This window comes from Prionailurus viverrinus, chromosome C1 (genome assembly GCF_022837055.1).
Source record: "Prionailurus viverrinus isolate Anna chromosome C1, UM_Priviv_1.0, whole genome shotgun sequence".
Lineage (NCBI taxonomy): Eukaryota > Metazoa > Chordata > Mammalia > Carnivora > Felidae > Prionailurus > Prionailurus viverrinus.
In genome coordinates, this window is record NC_062568.1 from 205,236,523 (window position 1) to 205,262,166 (window position 25,644).

Below are 25,644 nucleotides of genomic sequence, written 5' to 3' on the forward strand. Positions count from 1 at the left end.
CCAAGTAAGACGGAATAAAGACCCAACGTGATCTGAACAAAGTGTTTTTATAAACTCATGAAAAGAGCCCTTATTAGAAAAGGGCTTAGGCAGGAGGCAGGCCTGGGGGTTGTGACATGTCTGATCACTTCTGCAGGCTCCTGGCAAGCCGTGATCATTAGCAGATTTGGTTCTGGGTAGGCTCAGTGTCAGCTCCACATGACGGGATTTTATGGGATTTATGTACAGAACTTTCCTACAAAGCAAGGTATTACAGGACGGATAGGCAGTTCCGAGAAGCAAAGGTTCTGACTCCCCTGTCTTATTTGTTAGCAGATTTTGTGAAGAGGCCCGCGGTCAGGGGCCCTGTGGCCTCACACCAGAACTCCTGTATCCTGCTGACTTTAAAACAAGCATACTTGCACAAAAAGATCATCAAGTGGATTTTCCTTCACATAAACTCATTATGGAACGTTAGGAATATGTAAAAAGACATAAAAAGGAGATGGAAACCACATGTACTCCTATCATCCAGAAGCAGCAACTGTTAACCTTTTCGATGTGTTCCCTCTGTCTTTCTGTGTGTGGATGTGTGTGCACACCTGAACGGGTGCGTGCGTGTGTGTGAGTGTGTGTGTGTGTGTGTGTGTGTGTAGAGAGAGACAGGGAAAGACAAAGGTCCAGAGCAGGGAGAGAGAGAAGCAGAGAGAATGGGCTCTGAAGTAAAAACGAGTTAAATTTGAATTCCATACCTGCCACTCACTGGCTCCGGGACCTTGACCAAGCGGCTTGACCCTCATTTCCACAGATGTAAATGGGGAACATAGATCCTTCCTCAAAGGAGCCATTTGGATTAAATGAGATTAAGTGCAACGAATAGGAGGCATTTCGTATACTGCCCGACACCCAGTAAATCCCGACCAAATGGTTAACTAAATAAATATGAACATGTACTTTAGGCTTTTTCTTTCCCAAAGTGGGGTCATGCTGCTGATACAAATTTGTGTCCCAACACTTTAAAGGGGTTACTGCCATAACTGTGGGAAAACAGGCTTCTCTTCCCAGAGAGCTTGAAAAAAAAGTATAAAATTCCCAATTATGTCCTGCTTATTAGACTAAATTTTTTTTAACGTTTATTTATTTTTGAGACAGAGAGAGACAGAGCATGAACAGGGAAGGGTCAGAGAGAGAGGGAGACACAGAATCTGAAGCAGGCTCCAGGCTCCAAGCTGTCAGCACAGAGCCCGATGCGGGGCTCGAACTCACGGACCGTGAGATCATGGCCTGTGCTGAAGTCGGACGCTTAACCGACTGAGCCACCCAGGCGCCCCTAGACTAAATTTTAAACGAGGGAGTATATTGCCAATATTGTACATCTGACTGGGGAGTGGGCGGATGGTTGCTGTTTTCCTTCGTAATTGCCCACGCAACCGTTCCACGTAACTACGAACGCTTCAACAAGCGCCTGACTGGGCTACAGATTCGCCGAAGCCCAGAAGATCTGATTATCCCGTCTGTGTTTCAGCAACACCACTCAAAACCGCACAGTCTGGACCAGCTGCTCCTCTTACGTGGGCCTCAGTTTCCTCATCTGTTAAATGGGGATGATGACCGTACCCCATCAGCTGGTGGCTTGTGATGGCGAAGTGAGGTAATCCACATGAAGCATGGGGACCTGGGGTCTGGTAAGTGCTCGGGGAAAAGTAAAATAATAATGATAATTATTAAGTTTCTGACATTTAAGAGACATAATCTTTACGTTATGAATGTATGCACTTCCGTTTGTCTATTTCTCTAGTCTTTCTTTAGGTTTATTTTTTAATTCAGTTTGAGAGAGAGACAGAGAGAGAGGGAGGGGCAGAGAGCGAGGGAGAGAGAATCCCAAGCAGGCTCCACCACACCAGTGCAGAACCCGATGCGGGCCTCAAAACCAAGAACCATGAATGAGATCATGACTTGAACCAAAGTCAAGAGTCAGACGCTTAACCGCCTGAGCCACCCAGGCGCCCCTCTCTACTCGTTTTTATAAACTGGTAAGAGCAAACTCCAAAACGACCCTGAAATCCTTGCCCCAACAAGGGCTTTTCAACAGTGGAACCAGAGCTGCCAGAACGGAGCCCTGTGTCCCCGTCCTCTGAGAGACAGTAAGCCAGACGTGGCAGGAGGCAGGTGCCTGAGGCATCTGGGACGTCCATGCAAAGCCAAGGGGTCTGTCTCCTGAAGGCAGGGAACGGGCTGTCTTTGTCATCAATTAATTAAAGACAGCTCTCATAATAAATGGCAGAGGGGCACCTGGGTGGCTCAGCCGGTTAAGCATCCAACTCTTGGTTTCAGCTCAGCTCAAGATGTCACAGTTTATGAGTTTGAGCCCTGTGTCAGGCTCTGAGTTCTGTCTCTGCCTCTGTCTCCACCCCTTCTCCCCTCTCTTTCTCAAAATGAATAAACTTTTTTTTAAAGACCTGAGCCGAAGTTGGACACTGAGGCCTCTGAGCCACCCAGGTGTCCCTGGTTCTTACATTAAAGAGTAATCAGGGGTGCCGGGGTGGCTCAGTTGGTTCAGTGTCTGACTTGGGCTCAGGTCATGATCTCACAGGTGGTGAGTTTGAGCCCCAAGTCGGGGTCTGTACTGACAGCTCAGAGCCTAGAGTCTGCTTGGGATTCTATGTCTCCCTCTCTCTCTCTGCCCCTCCCCTACTCACACTCTGTCTCTCAAGAATAAGTAAAAACGTTTAAAAAAAGTAATCAGAACAAAGAATGATACTTCGTGACCTGCGAATTATGCAAAACTCAAATGGCAGCGTCCATAAATAAAAGTTTTATTGGCACACGGCCACGATCATCAGAGAGGGCACATCTATAGCTCTTGACATATTATCTATTCACATGTTGCCTATTTACCTATTGCTCATTTACATCTTGTCCATTTCCATGTCTATTACTACAACAGCAGAGTCAAGTTGTTGCAACGGAGACCCGTATGGTCCACAGAGCCCTCTATGGAAAAGGTTTGCTGACTCCTGGCCCGGGGTAAGGATTGAGCACTCCTATGGCACTAGCTCTGGGCCCACTCTAGTGCCAGGGAAGGCTTTTTATACCCTACTGCTCAGGGATCCCCCCTCCCCCCCACCCCCTCCAGGCCCTCTTGACCTCCCCCCTGGCGAGTGCCCCTCTCGCTCAGACTCTCAGATTCTTCACCCACTCCACCCCACCCCAGTGAGTTCCTTGAGGACATGTAGCCAGAAGAAAGGAAAAGAACACCCACCGAGCATCTTTTCCCGTCAGATGCCAAGCCCTTCAAAGACATCATCTCTGTAGGTGGTAGAATTTCCACTTTAGGGATGAGAACACAAAGGCTCAGAAAGGCAAATCGCTTGCCCAAACTCACACAGCTACGAAGTGGCAGAGCTTGGGTCCAGCCATCCTCACACCTTACACTCCACGCCCTGAGTTAGGATTGTGTGACTGGCCTGGAGGCAGGTGACAACCACTGGGTGCCCTCCTGGCTTCGGCCCAAGATTTCTCAGGTTTCACCCCCACCCCACCCCACCCCGTCTGTGTTCCTGCCACGTTCCCGGCCTTGGCTGCGGCCTGGGTCTCCACCCAGTCCCAGCAGCCAGAATAAACACGGCCTGCCCCAGCGTCCACTCGCATGGAGCCCACAGAACCCACCAGGAAAGCCTGCCTGGGCGAGCAGATCCCGGCCCTGGGAAGGAGGAGTTCCATGGAAAATACTCACCTGTGGGGGACGGGTTTTCACGGATGAAAGAAACCATTCTATCCGTTTTGGGTTTTTGGTTTTGATTTTTTTATATATATGTACCCAGTCCCATTGGCTAGGCCTCACCAGGGAGAAAATGGGCCCTCCTGGCAAATGTTCAGTGTTAGAAGTGGGCGGGGGTTGGCGGGGGGGTGGGTATTAGTTTTTTAACGTCTCCAGCCTTTGCAGACCAAGTGTCCCCCTCCCCACAGGGAGTTTACTGAAAGCTGTTTTCTCCTGTTTCCTTTGGCTGGACAAGTACCCCTGGTCCGCACCCCCTCACACGGCTCACGTCCTCCCACGTGGCCGTCTCCACCAAGATGCCCCCCCCCCCACAATTTAGCCCCTCTTATACTGCTTGGGACACTGGTTTCCACTAGACCACAAGGTTCTCCAAATCCCACCCCCTCATTCAACACTGCCAGCTTGTTCTGCTCAGGGCAAAGTCGCCAATGGTCAGATAAAGCTGTGTGTGTGTGTGTGTGTGTGTGTGTGTGTGTGTGTGTGTGTGTGTGTCGAGTTATCGCTGTTAAAATCCCACTCAAAAGGAGTGTCCCTTGGAGGAGGAAGGGACCTCCCGGGAGGCCCCCGAGCTGGGCGTTCCCAGGAGAGAGCTTGCTGGTGTCACTACTTGCCCGTCTCTCCCCTGCCCATCCCACACGGCCTCCCCCCTGCTGTCTCCGCACCTGCTCCTGGTTCCTGTGGGCTGTTCTGGACCCAGAAGCCGGGGCTTCTCCCCTCTGCTCCTGTCACACCGGCTTGAGGGACACCACCTTGCACTTCTCAAACTTCAATGTTCACAAAAAGCACCTGGGGACCACTCTAAATAAAACGCAGAATCTGATTCAGGAGGTCCAGGGTGAGGCCTGGGACTCTGCATTTCTCACACGTCCGGGTGATGCTGACGCTGCTGGTCCAAGATCACACTGCGCGTGGAGACCCCAGGGGAGCTAACCCCAGCCACCCACCCCCTCTCCCCACCCTCTCCTCTGGCTGCTCCAGCCCACCAAGCACCCTCCTGCCGGGGTAATTCCTGTTCCTCCCCTGCAGTTCCGTGGTCTCACACCCCACTCCACTCAGGTCTCTGCCTCAGCGTCGCCTCAGCAGGGCCTTCCCTGGCCAGCCCCCATGAACAACTGCTCAACCTACCGCCATCACTCGGACCCCTGCCCACTCTCACCTCTCCGTCCCCTACCCTGTGTATATTCTTCCTGGCACACTTCACCTCCTAGCGATGCCAGAATGCCCGCCCCGTGGGGGCAGGGACCTTCACGTCCTTACTGCTGTCTCTCCAACATCTAGAACTGGGCCTGGCACACAGTAACTGCTCAATAAATAGCTGGTGAGTGAGTGAGTGAGTGAGTGAGTGAGTGAGTGAATGAATGGAGAGACATTTGAAATATTTCACTAACTTTCCTCCCGAGGCTTCGTGTCAGTGACTCGGTTTCTTTACTGGGGGAGAGAAGGTACAACTTCGCTTAGAAATCACACAAGTTAAAAAATGACCATTTTCAGGGCGCCTGGGTGGCTCAGTCGGTTGAGCATCCGAATTCCCCTCAGGTCATGATCTCACGAGCCCCGCATCGGGCTCTCTGCTGCCAGACAGAGCTCGCTTCGGATCTTCTGTCTCCACCTCTCTCTGTCCCTCCCCTGCTCACTCTCTCTCCCTCTCTCAAAAATAAATCAACATTTCTTTTTTTTTTTTTTTAAGTACCAGTTTCAAGATGGTGACAGCAGAACACTGACCTCACTGGGGACCCAGTGCCACTGCATGGGTCACACACCCCCCAAGGCAGTCCAGCCTCTACCCCTGAGAAGCTCCCAGTCTGGTGTGAGAGTCCTGGTGTGTGGAACCAGGTACAGTGTAGGAGGGAGGGAAACACGGAGGTCAAGCCTTGGCTTAAGGCAAGGACACTGGGGACTCGGGGGGCAGCTAGGAAGTTTCCTGGAAAAAAAAATAGCACATGAGTTAAAGGAAACATTGCCAGATAAATAGGTAGGTTACTTGGCCGGAGAGAAAAGGTCTTGGAGAAAGAGTGTTGGCAGCTATGGGGATGGAAGGTGACAGGGTCAAATGAGGGCGTGCCCAGCCTGGCGAGATGTTCCAGAAGCCCTGCTCTGGAACCCCACAAAATGTTTCTCTGCATGTGGCCAGGCTGACTCCTTAGCAAGATTAAAAGGCCCTGACAAGCAGGGACCGTGCCATGAAAACAAGAGCTGGCACTCACTGAGCTCCTGGTAGGGGATTTTAGGAGGATCTCATTCTATGCTCATTATTACCCACCCTTGACAAATGAGGAAGCTCGAGATGGGGGCGCTGGAGGAGCTGGGACTTGAACCCAAGCTGCTCCTCTCTGACGCACCCCTTCCCCTGCCTCCCGTCCCATCAGCGGCAGCCCAGGTAGGGGACTCCGTGACGGTTGGCTGGCTGGTGGATGGACTGAATAGGTGAGTGAAAGCCCTTCCGTCCCTCTGGCTTCCGTTTTCTCCCAATAGGTATCTCGAGCTGACAAGAAGGATCAACCCAGAACAGCCCATGAGGGAGGGCTTAACACCATGATGCAGCCTAAGTGCCGAGGAGGGAAGGGCTTGCACGGCGGTGGAAGAGGTGGGGAGACCTTCATGCAGGGGCTGTAAGTACCAAAGGGGCCACGGAGGGACAGCCCTGGAAGGTTCTCAACCATTGGGTGCCCAACAATCTCCTGCCTGGCCTGCATGCACACTCGTGGGCCCTGACCCTACTAGTCTAGGCTGGAAGCCCAGGAATCTGTATTTTGACCAGCACCCCAGGGAGTCCTACACGTTCTGAGAGACATCCCTGGATAAAGTAGACAGAACTTAGAGCATTTGACCAGGGTTCAAGTCCCAACTCCATCTCCTAGCTGTGCGATCTTGGGTGACTTTCTTAACTTCTCTGAGTCTCGCAAATAAAAGGCAAGGCTTGATGCCCATTTATTTTTCCAGTTTCTCAGTTGAGGTGGTGCAAAGGAAAGTGCCATGAACATTCATGTGCTTGGCACTGGGGATGCCAATAAGTAAAAAATAGGGGACACAGTGGGCAGTGAGGCGGGGGGAGATGGTTACAGCCTCGTGGCCTATCCAGGGCCAGCAAGTTCCCCTGATGATCTCAGGGGAGGCTCTCCTGGGGGCCCACCTCTAACCCTGACACGGGGCTGGCTCTGGACTAGGAGGCGGGTCCCAAACTGCCCTGCTGGGTCTCTGTACCTCCTGTGCCTGCCCTGTGCCAGGAGAGCTGAGTCATGGAAAAAGTTAGTTCTCCAGGCTACAGCTCACCCCCCACTCCATCCAACCCACAAAGACTCCTTTCACGTTTTTCTTTTCTTTTTTTTTTTTTTTGGTGGGTGGTGGAGGGGAGGCACTGTGGGGCCCTCTCCCTGGGCTGGGATGTGAAATTTCAAACTTCGCCCTGAAGTTAAATTCCTCACCCCCTGCCCCCAAGGAAACCAAGGGAGGAGGGGTACCAAGAGCAAAGGACAAGGGATGGGGGCGACAGGAAGGGGTCCTGCCCATGCATTTCTCACCAAAGCCAAGCCACAGGGACCCTCTGGGCCCACCTGCTGGACTGGACACCCCCCAGCCCAGTGCCCCTTCAACCTCATCCTTCTCAGGACCCGGGGGGGATGCTCTACAGAGGAGGTGACAACACCTCTATGGGGGAGCTGACGACAGAAGAAACCTGAGGCCCACGGGGATGCCAGGCCCACAAAATCCACATCCTGAAGGTGAAACAAGCAGAAAAAAGCTGTCTGCTTCCCGGCCATAAGCCAACCCCCAGCACCTTTTAGGATCGGCTGACTTGTTCCTTTTCATTCTGATTTCACCCCAAAGCTGACAGCTGGGAAAGAAAAGGGCACCATCCCATGTGGCCTTCGTGAGTCACTTGGATTTGCTGTGCCTGTTTCCTCCCGCGTCAAATGGGTGTGAGGACACCCACCTCTGCGGACCGTTTCCTTTCTTAAATGAGAGTATGTGTTGAGGGACCTGATACCCAGAAGGTCAACGTGAGTCCTCAACCTCCTGTCTGCCCACTGCCTGCCTTCCATCCCAAGGACACACCCAGGGGAAATGTAGGCAGAACCCAGTGGTCCCCCAGCTGGGCTGGCGTCGGAAGGGGGCAGGTCACATGTGGGGGACCAGGGGATATAGGTGAACATGCCACGGTGTTTATGAATTGCTTAACATCTCTGTGCCTCAGTTTCCTCCTCCATAAAGCAGCAGGCATGTGGGGAGGTGGGGCTATGATCTTCGAAGGCCCTTTTAGGCTCGGGGTGTTGCCACTACGTAGGAGAAAGGTCTGGAAGAAAAAGGATAGCTGGGGAGTGAGCAGAAACATGGGAGGCCTTGGCTGGGGCAGCTTGGAGGTGCAGTGTCGCAGGCAGGCCACTAGGCGGTTCCGAGGATAAGGGATGATAACAGGCGGAGTCCGGGGAGGGGGGTGGGGTTCCAGCTCCAGACTTTCCCAGGGGCTGATTGATTAACAGGCCCGCGGACACCAGGCGTGGCGGCGGCTGGAAAGGGCCGGTCTCTTCTCAGGTTGGGATTTCTTCTCCATTTTTACAGACCTCCAAGGTGGGAGGTGTCAGGCACTTCGACAGAGTCCTATCTTTAGCCCCAGTCTGGGAGTGGGAATGAGGGCGACGGCCCGCCCCTTCTGTCACACTTGTGGAGGGTCGAATGGAGACAGGAGGGAACGTCATCCTCCACCTCTGTCGCCCGCTTGTGCCCGAGTCGGGTGGGGTGGGAGGAGAAATCAGGTCCATGTTGGAATCCCTCCCTCCTGCAGTTTCTGGCCGGGTAACCGGGAAAACGGAGCTACTAATACCCCCGTTGCAAGGTCAATGGGAGGATTAAATGTCAGAATATAAACCCTCAGTGTAGGAGAATTTCTCCTCCAACCCCACTCATCCAAGCCTTTCCTGTTCTTCCGGTGGCTGTCCAGATGAGTTTCCCAACTCCCCGGGAAGGAGGACCCTCACCTGCAGAACCTCTCCCCAGGACTAGAGGGTCTTTGTGGAATCCCCAGCCGCCACCTCCCCGAGTCAGCTTTTCTGAAAGCAGTTCTCTCACCGGATTCGCAGCAGAATTACCAGGTGGAACACAGGGATTCCAGTGCACCCAGCCCTGCTGAATCAGAACGTCTGGGGGTGAGGCCCAGCTTCCTCGCCTGGACAAGCCTGGCGCTGGGGAACCACTGTCCCAGATTACAGGGTAGTTGCCGGGCTCATCCCCTCCCCTGCTGGCCTGGGACGGTCAGGGGCAGTGGGAGGCAAGTCCCATCAGCACTTTTAACTGGGGCTGCCTTTTCGTGACTCACCTCCCAGACTTCCCGCAGCAGACATCTCTAAATAGCAGGCTCCCACCCTCCGGCAGAGGAGGTATTCTCCCTGCGGGGGGGGGAAGGGCAGGAGGTGACAAGGTGGGTGCCAGGCTAGGGCGGCCCAAGGAGACCCATAGACAGAAGACGCTGCCTGCACAGCGCAGGGGGCACCGGTGTAGGACGTCTTGTTTGCAGGCTTTTGTTATTAAAGAAATTGCTGTCACTCAAGGTAATTCTACCCCAGATGAGCAATAAATATGCTCCCAGCTAATCTTACGGGGATTTTATTGGCACCTTGGGGGCAGAGGTTCCTTTACCCTGCTCACCTCCCCCCCCCACCACCCCCCTCCCTACGCCTCTCAAAACAAAACCCTGCTCCCCAGCTGTTTCCCCCCAGCAACAAGAAGGACTCGGGCCGACTAAGAAAGTGTACGCTAAGTGAAGACAGAAGGCGTCTGGGCAAAGGGCGGGAGTGGTTTCCTGGTCCTACCTGGAGGCAGGGGGTGACCAAAGAGCCCGAAATAACCCCTGGTCGACCTGGTTGGATCAAAGCGTGCGCGAGCTCCCCCGGGCCTGCCCCGCGCGCAGGACCCGGCACCTGGCCCGCGGGCGCCCCAGCTCGGGGAGCCCGCGTCCCCGACCGGGAGGAATGTCTCGAGGAGGGAGCCGGTTCGCAGGAGTCGGTTCCAGCGTGTTCGAGTTACTGCCGCGAGCCCTCAGGGACACCGCCGGCAAGTCCCGGCTTGCAGAGAGGGAAGCCTGCCCGGGAGAGCGCGGGTCGGAGCGAGCCCGGGTGCGCGCCCGCGCGCGCGCCCCGCACTGCGCGGGGGGAGGGGAGCCCGCGGCAGCCACTCAGAGGAACGGTAGTGGAGCCTCCGCGCAACTTTAACTGTCAATCAGACTTAATGGGGTATTAAAAAATGGGGGGGAAAAAAGGGCAGCCCTCTCGCTCCGCGCCGCTGCTGCCCCGGGAGCGAATGAATAAGGCGGCGCTGACGAGGGCGTCCGATCCACACGCGCTCCGCACCCGGGCCCTCTCCAAGTTGGAAAGGACAAAAAGAAGGCAATAAATGCTAACAGGGGAGAGAAAGGGAGCCGGATCGAGCGGCAACTCCCGGCCTCTGCTGGGAGAGGGAGGGAGAGAGCCGGAGAGAGCGAGCGCGCGCCAGGGCGAGCCATGCACGTAAAGAAACTGACACCGGGACCCCCCACTTCTCCTGCACGTTGCTGGCAATCAGATCGCGTTTAAGCAATTTCCTGAGCCCAAGAATAGCAATGAGTCGGGAGACTTTCGCGGGCTGAAATTGGGAGCTGCAAGCACTCCCCCCCCACCACTTTTTTTTTTTTTTTTTTCCTGGAGAAGGGGTGGGGGGGGCGCTACAATTTGGAAACGGCCTTTTTTTTTTTTTTTTTTTTTTTTTTTTAAATCTTGCACTTTGAAACCGCGGGACTGTAGCAGGGTGCGTGCGTGTGGTTGGTGCCTTTTTTTTTTTCCCCTTGCCTAAACTCCTCTGTCAGCCTGTAAACATTACCTGAGAATTCCCCAGCCTAAACGGCTGCTGGGGCAAGAAACTTCTTGTTAGAACTTTCCACCTCCGGCTTCCCCTCCAGCCCTCTTACCGTCCCAACCTTCTCAGACGGTTTTTCTCCTCCCGAGGAGGATTTATCTTTTTTTTTTTTTTCTCTCTCTCTCTTTCTCTCTCTCTTTTTCTTTTTTTTTTTTTTTTTTCTTTTTTTTTCTCACCCGGTGCTTTGCTTTTGGGAAGAGGTGATTTCAACAGTGGCCAGGTGGGACGCCTCTCTCCCCCTTTCATTCGGTTTATTTATTATTGTTTGGGGTGTTTTCTTTTTTTAATTCCTGTTTTGCTCGGTCCGGGGAGTTTCGCCCCCCCTGCCTGTCTCCGCGGCGCGGAGGATGGTGTGGAAATGGCTGGGCGCGTTGGTGGTGTTCCCTCTGCAGATGATCTATCTGGTGGCCAAAGCAGCCGTCGGACTGGTGCTGCCCGCCAAGCTTCGGGACCTGTCGCGGGAGAACGTCCTCATCACCGGCGGCGGGAGAGGCATCGGACGCCAGCTCGCTCGCGAGTTCGCAGAACGCGGCGCCAGAAAGGTACCGGGGCACGGCGACTCCAGGGGATGGGGGCCGAAGGTGCGGGGGACGCCCACCTGCTGCCGCAGCCGGAACCCGCGCCCAGAGGAGTCGCCGGCCACCCTACTTCTCGGCGCCACCCGCGAGTGCTGAGCTAGCCAGTTTCACCTTGTAAATTTTCCCGGGCACCAGACTGTCTTTTCTGGCAGGTCCGGAGCTGGTCCGCTCCTTTGGGATCGGCGGCCGGTTGGCCGTTCGCCGCCACCCCGAAACTTAGGAGACCCACCCATTTCCCACATTCCTCCCTCCCGAAGGAAGGTGTTGTGTTTTCCCCCCTCGCCTTCCCCTCGATGCCGCCACCCTGGTGAGTGCAGGGTGTGTGCGCTCCTGGGTAGAGCTGGGAGCCGCCTGCTAGCTGGCTTCGTATTTTCCTTGGCAACCCGCTTCCCAGCCCCAACCTGGGCGGCTGCAGCTCTGGAGGCACGAAGAGAGGGGATACTTGGTTTGGGTTTGAAAGGGGGGTGGGGAGCGGTCTTGGATGTCTAGCCAGGCCTGACATGCACTCCCACGCCCAGGTATTTGGAAATCTAGAAAGAGGGGGACAAGGGTAATGGCAGCTGATAAAGCGCCCTTGTTCTCACCTTCAACCGTGCCCCCTCCCCCCCCAGATGCAGCCCCAGAGGGGATCCCTCCCCAGTAAATGGGGAGGTGGCACTGTGGGGAGGGCCCTCCCCCTCCACAGGGCTGTCTTTAGCTTTTTGGTGGTTACACCGTCTCTTCCTCTGGTTTTCCCAGACCTGCTGCCCGAGAGTGGGGAGGGTGAGCCGGCTGTCACCCAACTCTGACCCAAGCTAGGCTGACTCACCCGGTGACTAGAGCAAAGGAGAGAGAGAGATTGGAGGCTGGCAGGCCAGACTGTCTCAAGCCGGCCCTGTGAGGAGGAAGAGCAAAATCAGGGAATTAGTTTGAAACTTCAACTGTTGAGAGCAAGGGGGGGGGGGGGGGGGGGGAGGGCCGGCAAAGCCAGCTGATCTGACACGGAGCCACATACCTAGGGGATTAAGTAAATATGTACTGTAGAAAACCAAACCTGCATGTAATTCCAGGTTGCTTTTGTTTTGTTAAATACTGCCCTGAGATTTACAATTCCTCCGGGGTGGCTCAGACTGGGACTGAACTTTGGAGCCTGAACTATCAGCCAAAGCTGATGGCGATTAACTCTTCCCCTGCCGGGCCCGCGTGGGGGAGGGGAGGGCCGTGGTGGCCCAGCTAGCTGGAGTTGGCTGTCCCTGGCTCCTGCTTCTCCTTGGGTGGTTTGGACAGCTGCTTGACCTTGCAGTTGGAAGGGTAGTTCGGAAGTGTTTTTAACCCTTGGACACACTGAAAAAGGAGAAGTAAGAGACTTGTACTCAGCAGTTTCATTGCCTTGGGGTGATGCCGCCTCGAAAGTCTCCCAAAGCTCTTTGTGGAGGGGTGGGGAGGGGCGGAGGGGGGGAATCAGGATGGCAGATGAAGGTGTCCTTGTGGAGATATGTGGGGTCTGGGACAGTCGCGTGTGATTGTCATTCCTTGGATGTCTGCATCCCGCAGAAACTTTCTTCAGAGTCTTCTAGCTGGCCCAAGTCCTGGTCTCTTTTACTGCTTTTGTAACTGGCTGCAGTAGGCTTACGAAGAACTCTTTTTGTCAATCTGGAGAAACTTGACTAGTGTAAACAACCCTAAATTAAAGAAGTATATGGCATGGGAGGGGGAGGCAGTGAAATAGAGCGGAGTGGCGCCCCACAAGCTCATGCACTGGGAACCCTGTCCCACCTTACTTGGAATGGACATTCTCTTCCAGGGTATAAACTCAGGGCCAATTAGAAATATGTCTCAAATTGGTATCCCGTCACCAGAAACAGGATCCATGGGGGCCCGTGAAACTTCCAGGGCCGTTCATGCTTAGGTTTAGTCATCAGCCCGGTCAGGACGAACAAGAGTGCTCCCTATAACTAATAACTGTCTGACCAATTACTAGAGGTGGTTTTTAACGAGCCCTCCGCTTGCCGCCATGGTGGGGAATTTGGAATCTGCCTGGGTCCATCTGGGGCCAGGGAGAGGGCCTTGGGACAATGCTGAGCCGAGGAGTGTGTGCGCTGCCTCTGAGAGCCCTTCCAACCTGGATTTGGGTGGGATCAGATCTGGAGGGGGAAGGCCCCCAAAAGAGAAAGAAGGAAGGAAGAGCTTCTCCCAACAGTGGCATATCCAGAAGAGAAGCCCGTTTACCTTTGGGAAAGAGCGGCACCCCCCCCCCCCCCCCCCCCCCCCCCCCCCCCCCCCGCTCCCTTTTCTCATAATGATCTTTGGCAATATTTGTGGGCGGAAGTGTGCCTTAGGCTACAAAGGTGACCCAAACGAGGGTTTTTCTTAAAGGGACACGAAGGCTCCAGGAGTCAGAAGTTCCCTCACCTGGAAACATCTGTTCTTACCCATGCCATCCTGAGGTTAACCAAGGCAGGGCTGCCCATGGTCAGGGTCTCCAAGTGGGTGATTCCCACTATACTCCTTTTTTAAATTTTCTGTGCTCTCCCGGAATTCTTTCCATGAAAGCATTCACAGAGCTTGGGCGCATCCGGCTAACTGGTCAGCTGGCACAGCCTCCCAAGTCTTTGACTTTGACAGGGTTTTAGCAGGGGGGCCCTGGGAGGAGGGGAACTGGACTGTTTGTTTGGAAGTGTTTGCAGTGGCTGTTCCAGCTAGATGAAAGCCCTGGGCTGTGATGGTGGGCCCAGGGAGGCAGGGGCAAAAAAATTCGGACCCAGTCCATCCATGAAGGACGGCTAGAGCTGGGAGTCAGGGCCCCACCCCTTTCAATGAGGTAGTGTGAGAACTGGCTTGGAGTTGTACTTGCTTGGCTATTATTGAGTTTACAGCATGTGGGTTGATAGCCTTGTCCCTAAAGCAGCTGGCCAGGAAGTAGCCCTTTATGTGGCTTTGGGAATCCTATTCTCCTTCCCATCCATTCAGCAGTCCCATATCCTTCCCATTCCCGGTGCTGGGCCAGGCCCGGGCCCATCTGTGCCATGATGACCGTCTAGTTCACCGACCCTGCTTGAGGTGTCTGGCAGGTGTTTGGTATAGCTCTAAGCCTGGAGAGGGGGTGGGCCCAGCAAAGATGAATAAAGACCCAGAGACAGTGGCAGGTGTTTAGAGTCAGGGCACAGATCATTCATTTCTTCTGGCCACCATAACAGATTAGTAGGGCCCCACTCCCTTTAAGGACTCTAAGGGAGATTCCTTCTTGCCTCTTCCAGCTCTTGTGGCTCCTGGCATTCCTCGGCTTGTGGTGGGATCTGTCCAGTCTCTGCCTCCTCGTGTGGCCTTCCCCTCCGTCCCTGTCTCTACGTCCTCTCCTCTCTTTATAAGGATACCAGTCAATGTGTAATGAAGCCTCAGCCAGGAATGAATGAGCCTGAACTGATTACATCTCCAAAAACCTCATTGCCAAATGAGGTCACATTCAGAGGTTCTAGGGTGCCCATTCATGGGTGGGGGGCGGAGGGGACACTACACAGTGGGAGCCCAGTGGAACTGTTAAGCTATAACAGAGGCTCACAGAAGGGCTTCGGGAAGGAGGTAGCATTTGAGTCAAGAGTTCCAACCTGAAGGGATGTGACAAGGTCACTCCGGATGTGAAAAGGTCACTGCGGGTGCAAGATATCACCTGATCAAAGACTATGCACCCCATTGGAACTGGGGAAAGGAGGCCGGAGGCAAAGAAAGACAATACTGTGGATTGGGATAGGGAGCTGGGGAGGTAGGTGGGGGGAGTCATATCTCAGACTCTGAGTCAGGCCAGTACAAATAAAAATAGGAAAGAGGAAGAAGAGTGGAGAGGGGTCCCGACAGGGCTTCCTGTGGGACCTAGAGTCACCAGAACAAAATAGCTGGTAAACAAAATAGTAGTAAACAATGATGGATGGGACGCCCGGGTGGCTTAGTGGGTTAAGCGTCCAACTTTGGCTCCGGTCGTGATCTCCCCGGTTCGTGAGTTCAGGCCCCACGTTGGGCTCCGCACTCCCACTTGGGAGTCTCTCTCTCCCTCTCTGTCTCTGCCCCTCCCCAACTTGCACACTTGTTCTCTCTCTCTCTCTCTCTCAAATAAATTAACTTTAAACAATAATGGGTGATGAAGGTCAGTGGCCCTTCCCCCTCCAACCTCACCTTGAATGCAGACTTTGCCAGAAGTTTCTGGGAAAAGGATCAGGCTCCCATTTGTTGTGTCTTGGAGCAAAAAGGTAGGGCACCTGTCCTACCTGTGGCATTTGGGAAAAGCCATTCAATACCATCAGGTCCTTGGGTTTCAAACAATGGGCCTTACAATTTGGGCTGTGTCATGAATGGGCAAACACCTCCCTCTTACGGCCTCACCCACTTCCCCTGCGGAACAAGACCTCACAACTGGATCCATGCCAGCTGTGGCCTGGCTTACCTGGGCTGGGAGGCCAGAGACTGGGTTCTAGACCCAGCTCTGCTGCAACCCTGGGAAAGGAACTACCTTCTCTGGGCTGCAGCTGACAGGCACACCTATAAAATGAGAGAGGACACAATGACCCCTGGGATCCTGGCACGCCTTGAAAGTCTCATTTTATGGATCAGCCTCCCAGGGAAACAACAGATTGCTAATAAGCTCCCTGAGTGGGGAGGAAGAGACCTCTTCAGAACCCATTTGTCCTCCTCACTGCTGATCTCAGTCTTTCTTGCTACTCATCAGATCCCACTGACTGAAAAAAGAAGCAGCTCAGATTTGGGAAATGTGCCGACAGTGGATGGGAGGCTCACTCCCACTCCTCAACTATCTCAACAGCCTCCAGGGAGCTGTCTGCCATGGGTTTATTTCAACTCTTACAGATGTTAATGTTATTTTTTAAGTTTTTTAATTTATTTTGAGAGAGAAAGAGAGAGAGAACCAGCAGGGGAGGGGCAGAGGGAGGGGGGTAGGAGGGACAGAGGATCCGAAGTGGGCTCTGTGCTGACAGCAGAAAGCCCAGTGCGGGGTTCCATCTCACAAACCGTGAGATCGTGACCTGAGCTGAAGTTGGATGCTTTACTGACTGAGCCACCCAGGCGCCCTGGAAATTTTAATATTTTCAACCTGTAGTTTTCAAGGGATCCAGGGGCCCAAATTTCCCAACTAGCATGTCAAAGGAGAGCTTTCACCTTTTTTCTTTGTGAATTTTTTTAAATATTTATTTATTTTTGAAAGAGAGAGACACAGAGCATGAGCGGGGGAGGGGCAGAGAGAGAGGGAGACATAGAATCTGAAGCAGGCTCCAGGCTCTGAGCTGGCAGCACAGAGCCCGACGCGGGGCTTGAACCCACGAACCGGGAGATCATGACCTGAGCTGAAGTCAGACGCTTAACTGACCGAGCCAACACAGGCGCCCCTAGAACTTTCAGCTTTTATCCTAAAGTCACCAGATTGTCTATTTGGGCTTTAGAGAATGCTCACTAGGTCTAGCGATGCTGAGCCTCGGTCAAGAATCTAACATCCAGTCTACCTAGCCTATCCACTGATCCTTGCTTTGAGTCCAGGCTCTTATGAGCTTCAAGCTTCTCAGAGTCGTGGCTGTGATCCCTGCACAGAGCCTTCTGGGATCTTCATCATTATGGTTACTTTCCCTGCTCCATTTCCAACTTCATCACTGAGATATGACCTCAGCCATATTTTTTAAAATTTTTTTAAATGTTTTTATTTATTTTTGAGACAGAGAGAGAGCATGAGCAGGGGAAGGGCAGAGAGAGAGAGAGACACACAGAATCCAAAGCAGGCTCCAGGCTCTGAGCTGTCAGCACAGAGCCTGAAGCGGGGCTTGAACTCATGGAGTGTGAGACCATGACCTGAGCTGAAGTCGGACGCTCAATCGACTGAGCCACCCAGGCGCCCCTGACTTCAGCCATATTTATGAGAAGGTAGCCCTTGGCTGTCCTTTCTACCTGGGAAAGCTATCTGATTGTCACAGCCACTGCAACTTGTCCCAGAAGGACCTTGTCCCAACCTGCCACTGCCATCAAAATCCAACAGAGTCCTGGGCATCAGTGCCGGAAGGATTCCAGACCCAACGTATTCTCCTCATTTATCCTTGTGCAAAAGCACCAACCCACCTGGAATGTTCTAAGAGGCTCTCCTTATGGCTGGCTGCCTTCAAAAGACACAATCTAAAAATACACTAAGTATATAAGATATTTGAAAGGAAACATTTGAAACGTATTATTCAGATGAACCATGAAGGTCAGGAAAAGTTAAATCCAAATGAGAAGGAGAGAAGGGACTCTGCTTAGATGCTGGCATCCTCAAATGCCCATGCGACTACTGTGGGACCAGTGCGGGAGGCGTTAGCGCTCCAAAACTGAGTGCTCTGTATTCTTAAAAAGAGAGGGCCAAATACCAGAACAGGTTAGCAAATGAATGGTGGGCGGGAACCCATTCATTCATTCATCCATTCCTTTAGTCATTCACTCAACAAACCTATGCACCTTCGGTGTGCCAGGTATCAGAGGCACTGGGGATATGGTAACGGTAAGGAGCAAAGCAGACAGAAATATCCAGCCATGTAAACAGCCCACAGTTTAGTGAAGGAAACAGACAGATAATAAACAAGAGACATAAAATAGAGAGCACATTAGGTCGTAATGGAAACACAGGGCAGCACAAATGAGGCAAAGCAGACCAAGAGGACATGGTGGGAGAGGAGAGAATGGCATTCCCGGCAGTGCAGGGGTAGGGAGGAGGGGGGCGGTTAGGGCAGGGGCTTGTGGGGAGCAACAATCTCTAGAACTGGCTTTGGCTTTGACGCTGAGTGAGGCTGCGAGCAGTTGGAGGGTTTGGGGCACAGAAATGACAGATCTAACCTGAGTCTTAGCAGGATCTCAGGGCTACCAGAAGCCAAGACAAGGGAGGTGTTATCAGGCCAGGGGCAGGGAGCTGTTCGGAGGCCACTGTGCGTTTCTGCAGCCCAACCCCCCACCCCCCACCCCCCCACGGCCAGAACATCGCACCAGACCTGCTCCGCCCTCTTCTGAGAGCCTCTTTCTCAGGGCGGGACCTCAGCTTTGCATGTGGGACTGGGAAGATGTTGGCTGTGTCCTCCCGATGTCTCTAGACTCGGATGGAAGCAAACGGGCTGCAAGGGCATCTAGGTGGGCCGGAGCACCCCTAAGTGGAGTGGGTGGGAGTCATCGGGGACCCAGGCCTCAGAGTCTTCTGGGGAGACCTGCTGTCGGCCAGGTCCCGATCTCTTCTCGCTGATACCTCCGGCAAAGAATGCCAGCCAGCTGGAGGGTGGCATGGCTCTGGGTAATTGTGACCGTGGCAGACCGTGTCGCTTGATTCAGCGAGCAGAGGAACCGCACAAACAAGGTTCTCTCCCAGTGGCACTCAGGGTCTGGCATGATGACTGTCCCCAGACTGACAAAGCCCCTGATGCTTTGGAAAGATGAGCCCGCTCCGGCAAGATGACTTGGATGGTCATAAGGATGAACCCCCCCCCCCCCCCCAACTAAAATGAAAACAAAAGCAGATGTTCTGGTGCCCAGGGTGAAGGAGACGCTTTTCCGTTCCACTTTGTCGAAGCACTTCTGGAGCACTGTGGTCAGGATTGGTCAACACTTTGAGAGGGTCCTTGAGCAGTTGGAGAGTGTCCAGGAAGTGGGCTCAGGATGACAGGGACTTAGGTTGGATGGCAAATCCGTGACTCCTTTAGGGGCTGGAGACGGAAGCAGCGGCCTTACGATTCGCAGAGGCAAGGGGCCTGGGCCAGGTAGGGCGAAGGGCCGCGCCAGGCTGCAGGGGCGGGGGGTGGGGGGTGCTCCAGGATGTGCACTGGGGTCCCGCACCAGGACCGCCGTCCTGCCCTTTGGAGCCAAGCGGGCTGCTCTGGGAGAGCGTGTGCTGTGGACGCCTGCCACAGGGAGGGAAGGGCTCTGGGCGGCCACCCGGGGCCCCTCCACCCCTCAGGCTCTGAATCATGGTTACTACGGTGAGGACAGTGACCCAGGCAGGGTCAGGGGCCAGGAAGGGGAGAGGATACCAGCATCGATCAACCAACACTTGGAAGAGGAACTCTTCTCGACGTGACCTCACCGGTGTCCTTCCGGGGTCATGTCATTCCTTTGCTTGGGTGTTTCAGGGTGCTGGAGAGAGGAGAAGGGAAGGTGCGGGACAGGCCCCTGTCACATCCTTCACTCTGACCTTCAGTCATGACTCAGACCCTGCGGCCCCCAAACTGGATGCTGAGGGCTTCCTTGGGCTCCTAGTACTCTGCACGACCGCGTGCTATATGCAGCTGTAAGTGAGTAGAGTACTGACGTGACAGGTGCTTTCCCCAGGTGGCTGTCCTGGTCTAGTCTTGGGTAACCGTTCAGTGCTTTCTCACATTCTCTGTCTCGCCCACGTCCCGAGGTGGGTGTGATCGGCGGCCCACTTCTAAGATCCAGGTGAGGTGAATTGTCCAGGATGCTTGGCCGAAGGCAGACTCTGAACTCAGGATTCCCAGCTTCCAAACTGGGCCCTTGGCCACGAGGACAGATCATCTCAGCCTGGCCCCGCCTACCCCAGTCAGGGTTACAGAAGGGTCAGGAGACAAGCTGTTAAATAATGGGGCCTCGTGCACAGAGGGTTCTGGACAGAGGGTTGATAAGCTGTACCAGAGTCAACAGGACGCAGTCAACAGGATGGGCCAGGATGCAGTTCCGTTCCCCTTTACTCAAAACACTTTTAAGCACTAAGTATTTGCATACAATGAATGGGATACTTGTCAAAGGATTAAGGTAGTCCTTGGTTATCAGGGTTTGCTTTAAACAACTGAAAAGCAGGAAAACAACACAGTTTGTGCTTCAAATCTACTTCATTTGGACTTAATTTGACAAGCAGTGTAACCCCTCTAATATGCCAGGAGCCAGCTTTGGGGGAACAGTGAGTGCAAACAACTTCCGGCTAACCCTGAGCCCCCGCCCCCAGCTCCATCCTCTGAAGGGACCAAGAGCTTTGATAGTACAGAGAAGGGAGCAATCACTGCACATTAAGGGAAATCTTAGAAGACTTCTTGGAGGAGGTGGCAATGTAGGGAGTTGTAGTAAGTCTTCATCTTTTGCTGATTGTAGAACCCTGGGATCTCGCGGTTCGTGGGTTCACGCCCCACATCAGGCTCTGTGCTGACAGCTCAGAGCCTGGAGCCTGCTTCAGATTCTGTGTCTCCCCCTCTCTCTGCCCCTCCCCCACTCTCTCTCTCTCTCTCTCTCTCTCTCTCTCTCTCCCTCTCTCTCAAAAATAAGTAAACATTAAAAAAATTTTTTTAATAAATAAACCCTGTTCTAAGAATATACGATACACATTTTTTTTTTTTTGAGAGCGTGAATATGCACGCACCGGGGAGTGGCAGAGAGAGAGGGAGAGAGAGACTCCCAAGCAGGCTCCATGCTGTCAGCACAGAGCCCAGCATAGGGCACCATCTCACAAACCACAAGATCATGACCTGAGCCGAAATCAAGAGTCAGACGCTTAACAGACTGAGCCACCCAGACGCCCCAGGAGAGGGAGATTCTTAAGCAGGCTGCACGCCCAGGGCGGAGCCCGTCTCAGGGCTCGATGTCACAACCGTGAGATCATGACCTGAGCCAAAGTCAAGAGTCGAACCCTACGGACTGAGCCACCCAGGCGCCCCACAAGACGCATTTTTAAATGTTTATTTATTTGTCTTTGAGAGAGAGAGAGAGCAGGGGAGGGGCAGAAAGAGAGGGAGAACCCCAAGCAGTCTCCACACTGTCATCACAGAGCCCAATGCAGGATTCGATCTCATAAACCATGAGATCAAGAGTAGGGGGACGCTTAGCCGACTGAGCCACCCGGGTGCCCTGCAATCCACATTTTTATGCTTTCAAGTGGTCCTTGGATGCCCCTGATGCCTATCCCATCCACCAGGTTAGGAAGCTTGGCACCACGCCTAAGTCCTTCAGGCTTGGATTCCGGTGCAGGATTTGAGCACATACCACAGGCAGGGGACCCCCTGGTGTCCTGGGACCCAGAAGCCAGAGCCAAGCCCAAGTGGACAGCAGATTTGTGGCCTGGTGGTGCTTAATGCCAACAACAGTCAGCCCAGCACCGGCCACCTGGCCCCAGCCTTTCTGACTCTGTTGGCCATTCCCCTTGCTTTGGTGAATGCAACCTTGAAATCCCTTTTTAGGGGTCTTCCAGGGAAGGTGCCAAAAAAGCGTTTTGATCATGAACAGTGTGACCATTTTGTCCACATTTGAAATATCCCTCCTGGGAGGTGTTTATAGATAATTGTCTCCTATCTATATGTCCCACCTCTACAGACATCTGGCCCATCTAGGCCCCCACAGCCCCCGATACCATTTGAGGTTCTAGGAGCCAGTTTTCAAACTGGGTTCCAGAGCATCCGAGGGGCTCCAAGAAGGTGGGACCACATGAGAGGTGGGAGAAATAGGGTTCTGAGGGGCCCCCACCGCCACTTAACTAGATTGGCTTCACTTCTGTTTAATACCTTTGAATTCCATGTAAAATTTTTGTGTGCATTTTGAAAGAATGCCATTACTTTCAAGAGAAGAAAAAAAAACACAGCTTAAAAATAGCTGTTCTAGGAAATGCTCAGGGCACACGCCTCTCCCCAGTTGATCCTTGGATGTGCCAAGCATCATCACACTGGGTCCTCAATCTTTGGCTCTTTCCTGCAAGGCGTAGAAGCATGTGGACTGATGGGTCCTCCTGTGAGTTTGTTCCTTGGCCCTACAGGAGAGGGACCCCCACCCCCCTCGACTCCAAGCATGTGGAACCCCGCGTCCTGCTCAGTCCTCAGCCAGGGCCTCTCCGCCACCCCTAGGGAGTCTGTGAACTAGAAGCCTTCATTTCTCAACCAGGATTGAAGGGGCCTCCCAAGTCCAGCATCCAGCCCTGAAGGACTGGGATTTGACCACCCCAGCCCCAGAGCCAAGGGCTGATCCATGGGTCTCTTGAGGGCTAGAGGCCAGCCCCCTGGCCACAGCACTCATGCAGTTCCTAATCCCATAAAGAGCCACCTGCGGTGTGACTTTAGACAAGTAACTTTATCTCTCTGGGCTTCCGTTCCCCTATCTGAAAAATGAAGGTGTGGAGATTGAGTGAAATAACATATGTAAGCCTCCTAGTTCATCATTTGCAAGAAAGGATGGTTCCTTCTAGTCAGGGGTAGGAGGGAGGGCAGGGGGGGGCAGTGTGGGGGAGAGGGGGAAGGCAATGGGGGAGGGGTGAGGCAGTTGGGGAGCAGGAGTGGTAGAAAGGGGGCCAGCTTGGGGGCAGGGGGGAGGCGGGGGGGGGAGAGGGGGGCAGTGTAAGGGCAGGGGGACAGTGGACACACCCCAACCATGATTCTGCACCTTTTGTTTACTGAACCAGGTCGTCTATCTAGCGCGGGAGGTGAGGGAGGGGGAGGGGCAAAAGGCAAAGAACATGCTGGCTGAACTTGACCTGGTTCTGAGGTTCCCCAGGAAGGGGGTTATCCCACCCATGCCACAGAAACCCTCGAGCAATTTTAGCTAGAAGACAGTGGGAGGGAATCAGTCTTCCCACAGAGAGAGGGCTCAGAGCCTGGTGTCTTACCACCCACTGAGGCCTCCATCCCTGTTAAGATGGCCGGTAATGACTGTCCCCGTCCTCGTGGGTGCAGGCCTTTCTGTGGGTGAAGAGCAGAGGGAGGCTGGCCAAGGGCCCGGCCTCTGCTCTGCTCTGCTCTGCGCCGGGCTGCCCACTCCCCTGAAAACCACCCAGCTTCCCCTCTGTGGGTTTTCATTAGTCATTTTCATCTCAGCATCCAAGTAGCTCAGTTGGTCAGGGTTGGGCTGTGGTGAGGCCAAAGTCACAGGTTACCATGGCAACTCGGGGCGCTCTGTGGCTGCTCGTTGCCATGTGTCTGATGCAAAAGACTGTAAGGTCCTCGGGGAGCAGGAGACAAGTCTCCTCGCTCACCAAGCGTCCTAGGCACTTGGCACAGTATCGGGCACACAGTAGGCACTCGATAAATGTTCGCTGCCTGAGCAAATACGTGATCGACCCATCCTGGCTAGTTTAGAGCCTGTGTTCACCGAGTGCCTACTGGGCCTGGGCCCGGGGGCTGGTTCTGAGCACTTAACATGTAAGCCATTTACTCCCCACGGTGAGGCCTAGCGTTGGTGCTGTTCCAATCCTCTCTTTACTGGCCACGACTCTGGGGGTCAGTAACTTGAGATCTCACATCTAGTAAGTGACCAAGCAGGATTTAAACCCAAGGTGTCCTCTTGAGCCGGTGATTCTGGTACCTCCTCATTAATCATTCTATGGAACAGAACGGGTCATGTTGACAGCCCCCCAGCAGACTCCGTGCGGCCGATGACTTTAACAGCCAGGGAGTCTAAATGCATCAAACAACATTAGCTACAGTTCTCCTGATGGTGGGTCTGGGGGTAGCCTTCAGACTGGTTTGTCGACCTCTGTGACCAGAAGGTCCGCGGATGGGACTACCTCTGGGCATGGTTTCAGGGGCTCAAACACTGGTGTCAGGATTCAGTCTCTCCTTGGGCAGGCCTCCTGCTCCCGTGTGCCCCTCGCTGCCTTAAATACCCCAGCTCCCAGTCCACAGGATGGAGTGGTCTCTTCTGCTCAGCGGTTCCAGAAGGATCCAGGACTTGAGTCCCCCTGTCTGTGACTGGGTTGAGCCTGAAGCAGTCGCTAGTGATGGGTTACAGGCCTGTCTCCGAGTCAGGGGTGGACCAGCCCCAGCCAGTCACAGTGGTTGAGAGTGGGGAGGTGGGCTTCCGTGGGGGTCTGTGGGAGTGCTGTTACCAGGAGCAAGGGTATTAGGAGCAGGTGTTTAGTCCTCCTTGTAGAAGCATCAATCCAGGTTTTATTCATCTCAAGCAGAAACTTCCAGGAGATCCAGGCCCACCTGTTAGCCAGTCTAGTCTAGTCTCCCAAGTCTAGTCCTGCAGACATTATCAGGTCATTTACTGACACTTCGGGGCTAAAAGGACAAAGTGGTCCTTTTAGGCTTGAGCTGAAACCTCCTCGCCCTCGGGGAGTTTGTATCTCAAAGAGGCAAAATGAGCAGCCAGTCAAGGTGGCCTCGCAGGTTGTCAACACTTTCTTCGTGACCTTTTCTAGAAGACTGAAGGCCACTATGATAGGAGAGTAAAGGAAGTCCCTTTGCGGGGTCACTGTTCATCGTGGTGGTTTCCTGAGTGTGAGAAGCCCAGTTCTCCCTCCTTTCTGGCCACAGGCAGGTGAGCAGAAGGGAGCCCATATTGGGTCCTTCCAGGGTGGGAAGAAGGGTCTCTGGGGAAACTTCTAGATCTCCCAGGACCAGGGTCCTTTTAGAGCCCAGCCAGCCAGCACAGCACACTCCGACCCTCTCGGGCCCCACAGCAGGTTATCCTGGGCAGCTGGGGCCAGCGTGACCACAAAGGGCAGGGCGACCTTACAGCAGGCCAGCAGTCCTGCCAGACACCCCCACGTGACATCAGGCCACCCTTGGCTCCCGCGCCTCACGTCCTCACCTCTCACTTGGCACAGAAGGGCTCCCGCCTCACCTCTCCAGGCCACTTCCCTGTGAGCACGCAGCAGAGTGCAGGGGAATGGGTGGGGGTCCTCCAGCCCGGAGCACAGGGGCCACCCTGCACCCCTCTGAGGGCTCACGCCTCCTTGGCTGGCGGCTGCACTGTCCTGGTTTTGGGGCCACCTCTTGGGCCTCTGTGTTGGGCGGGGTATGTGCGTGTGTTTGCACGCACACACGTGAGCTCCCGCGTGCTGGGCACGCACACCCGCATTGGCTTCTTGGCCCCGTTCCAGGAGCCAGTAGAGAACGGTGGTTCAGATTTTGAGCTCGGAAACCTCAAACCAAAGTTCTTCCACTTTGCCGAGTGACCCCGGGCAAGCTTCTAGACCTCTCTGAGCCTCGGTTTCCTCATCTGTAGAAGGAGGACTCAATGAGATAACGTGTAGAAGTCCTGAGCACAAAACAAGCCTTCAGTATGTGTTGGCCCCGGGGGTGCGGCCAAGGATCGTGTTTGACTATTCACTCCAACCCGTCTCGTACCCCCTCTACAAAAGCACTTACGACCGGTTTGTTTGAAGCCGGTGAGGGTAGGTTAGATGGGGAGGGGCTGCTGTGCCGCCGACAGCCCACACACTTTGGGGCAGACAGACTCGAGTTTCAATCCCAGCTCCTCGGCCGGAGACCTTGGCCAAGTTCCTCAACCTCTCTGCAGGAGCTTCCGGTGGCTGTGCTAACACACGGCCACGCGCTCAGTGGCTTAAAACAGCATACACTTAGGCTCTTAGAGTTCTGGAGGTCGGAAGCCCGGCACAGGTCTCCCCGGGCTAAAGTCAAGGTGTCGGGGCTGCATTCCTTCTGCACCTATTTCCCTGCGCTCACAGCTTTTAGAGGCACCTGTGTCCCTTGGCTGGTGGCCCCTTCC

At 54.1% G+C, this 25,644-nt stretch overlaps 1 protein-coding gene and 1 long non-coding RNA gene across 4 annotated transcripts in view; one reads left to right on the forward strand and one right to left on the reverse strand.

The window, feature by feature from the left end:
* Positions 1-1,200: 1,200 nt before the first annotated feature.
* LOC125172199 (uncharacterized) lies at positions 1,201-10,566 on the reverse strand. 2 transcript variants are annotated; one of them, XR_007154634.1, is made up of 3 exons: positions 9,072-10,566; positions 3,242-4,558; positions 1,201-1,661 (listed from the first exon to the last, which is right to left on the reverse strand). It is a non-coding gene; the product is annotated as an uncharacterized LOC125172199 (long non-coding RNA). The 2 variants fall into 2 exon arrangements; XR_007154633.1 differs by having other exon boundaries at positions 1,201-1,671.
* Positions 10,567-10,609: 43 nt separating this feature from the next.
* The window catches only part of DHRS3 (dehydrogenase/reductase 3), a 39,674-nt gene continuing 24,639 nt past the window's right edge, over positions 10,610-25,644 (forward strand). Inside the window, exons 1-2 of one of the 2 annotated variants that reach the window (XM_047869895.1) lie at positions 10,612-10,862; positions 11,035-11,184. In XM_047869895.1, coding sequence (XP_047725851.1) covers positions 11,035-11,184 — 150 coding nt within the window. In that variant the 5' untranslated portion in view covers positions 10,612-10,862. Of the gene's footprint in view, positions 11,185-25,644 lie in introns of both variants that reach the window. The other variant, XM_047869894.1, reaches the window with a different exon arrangement.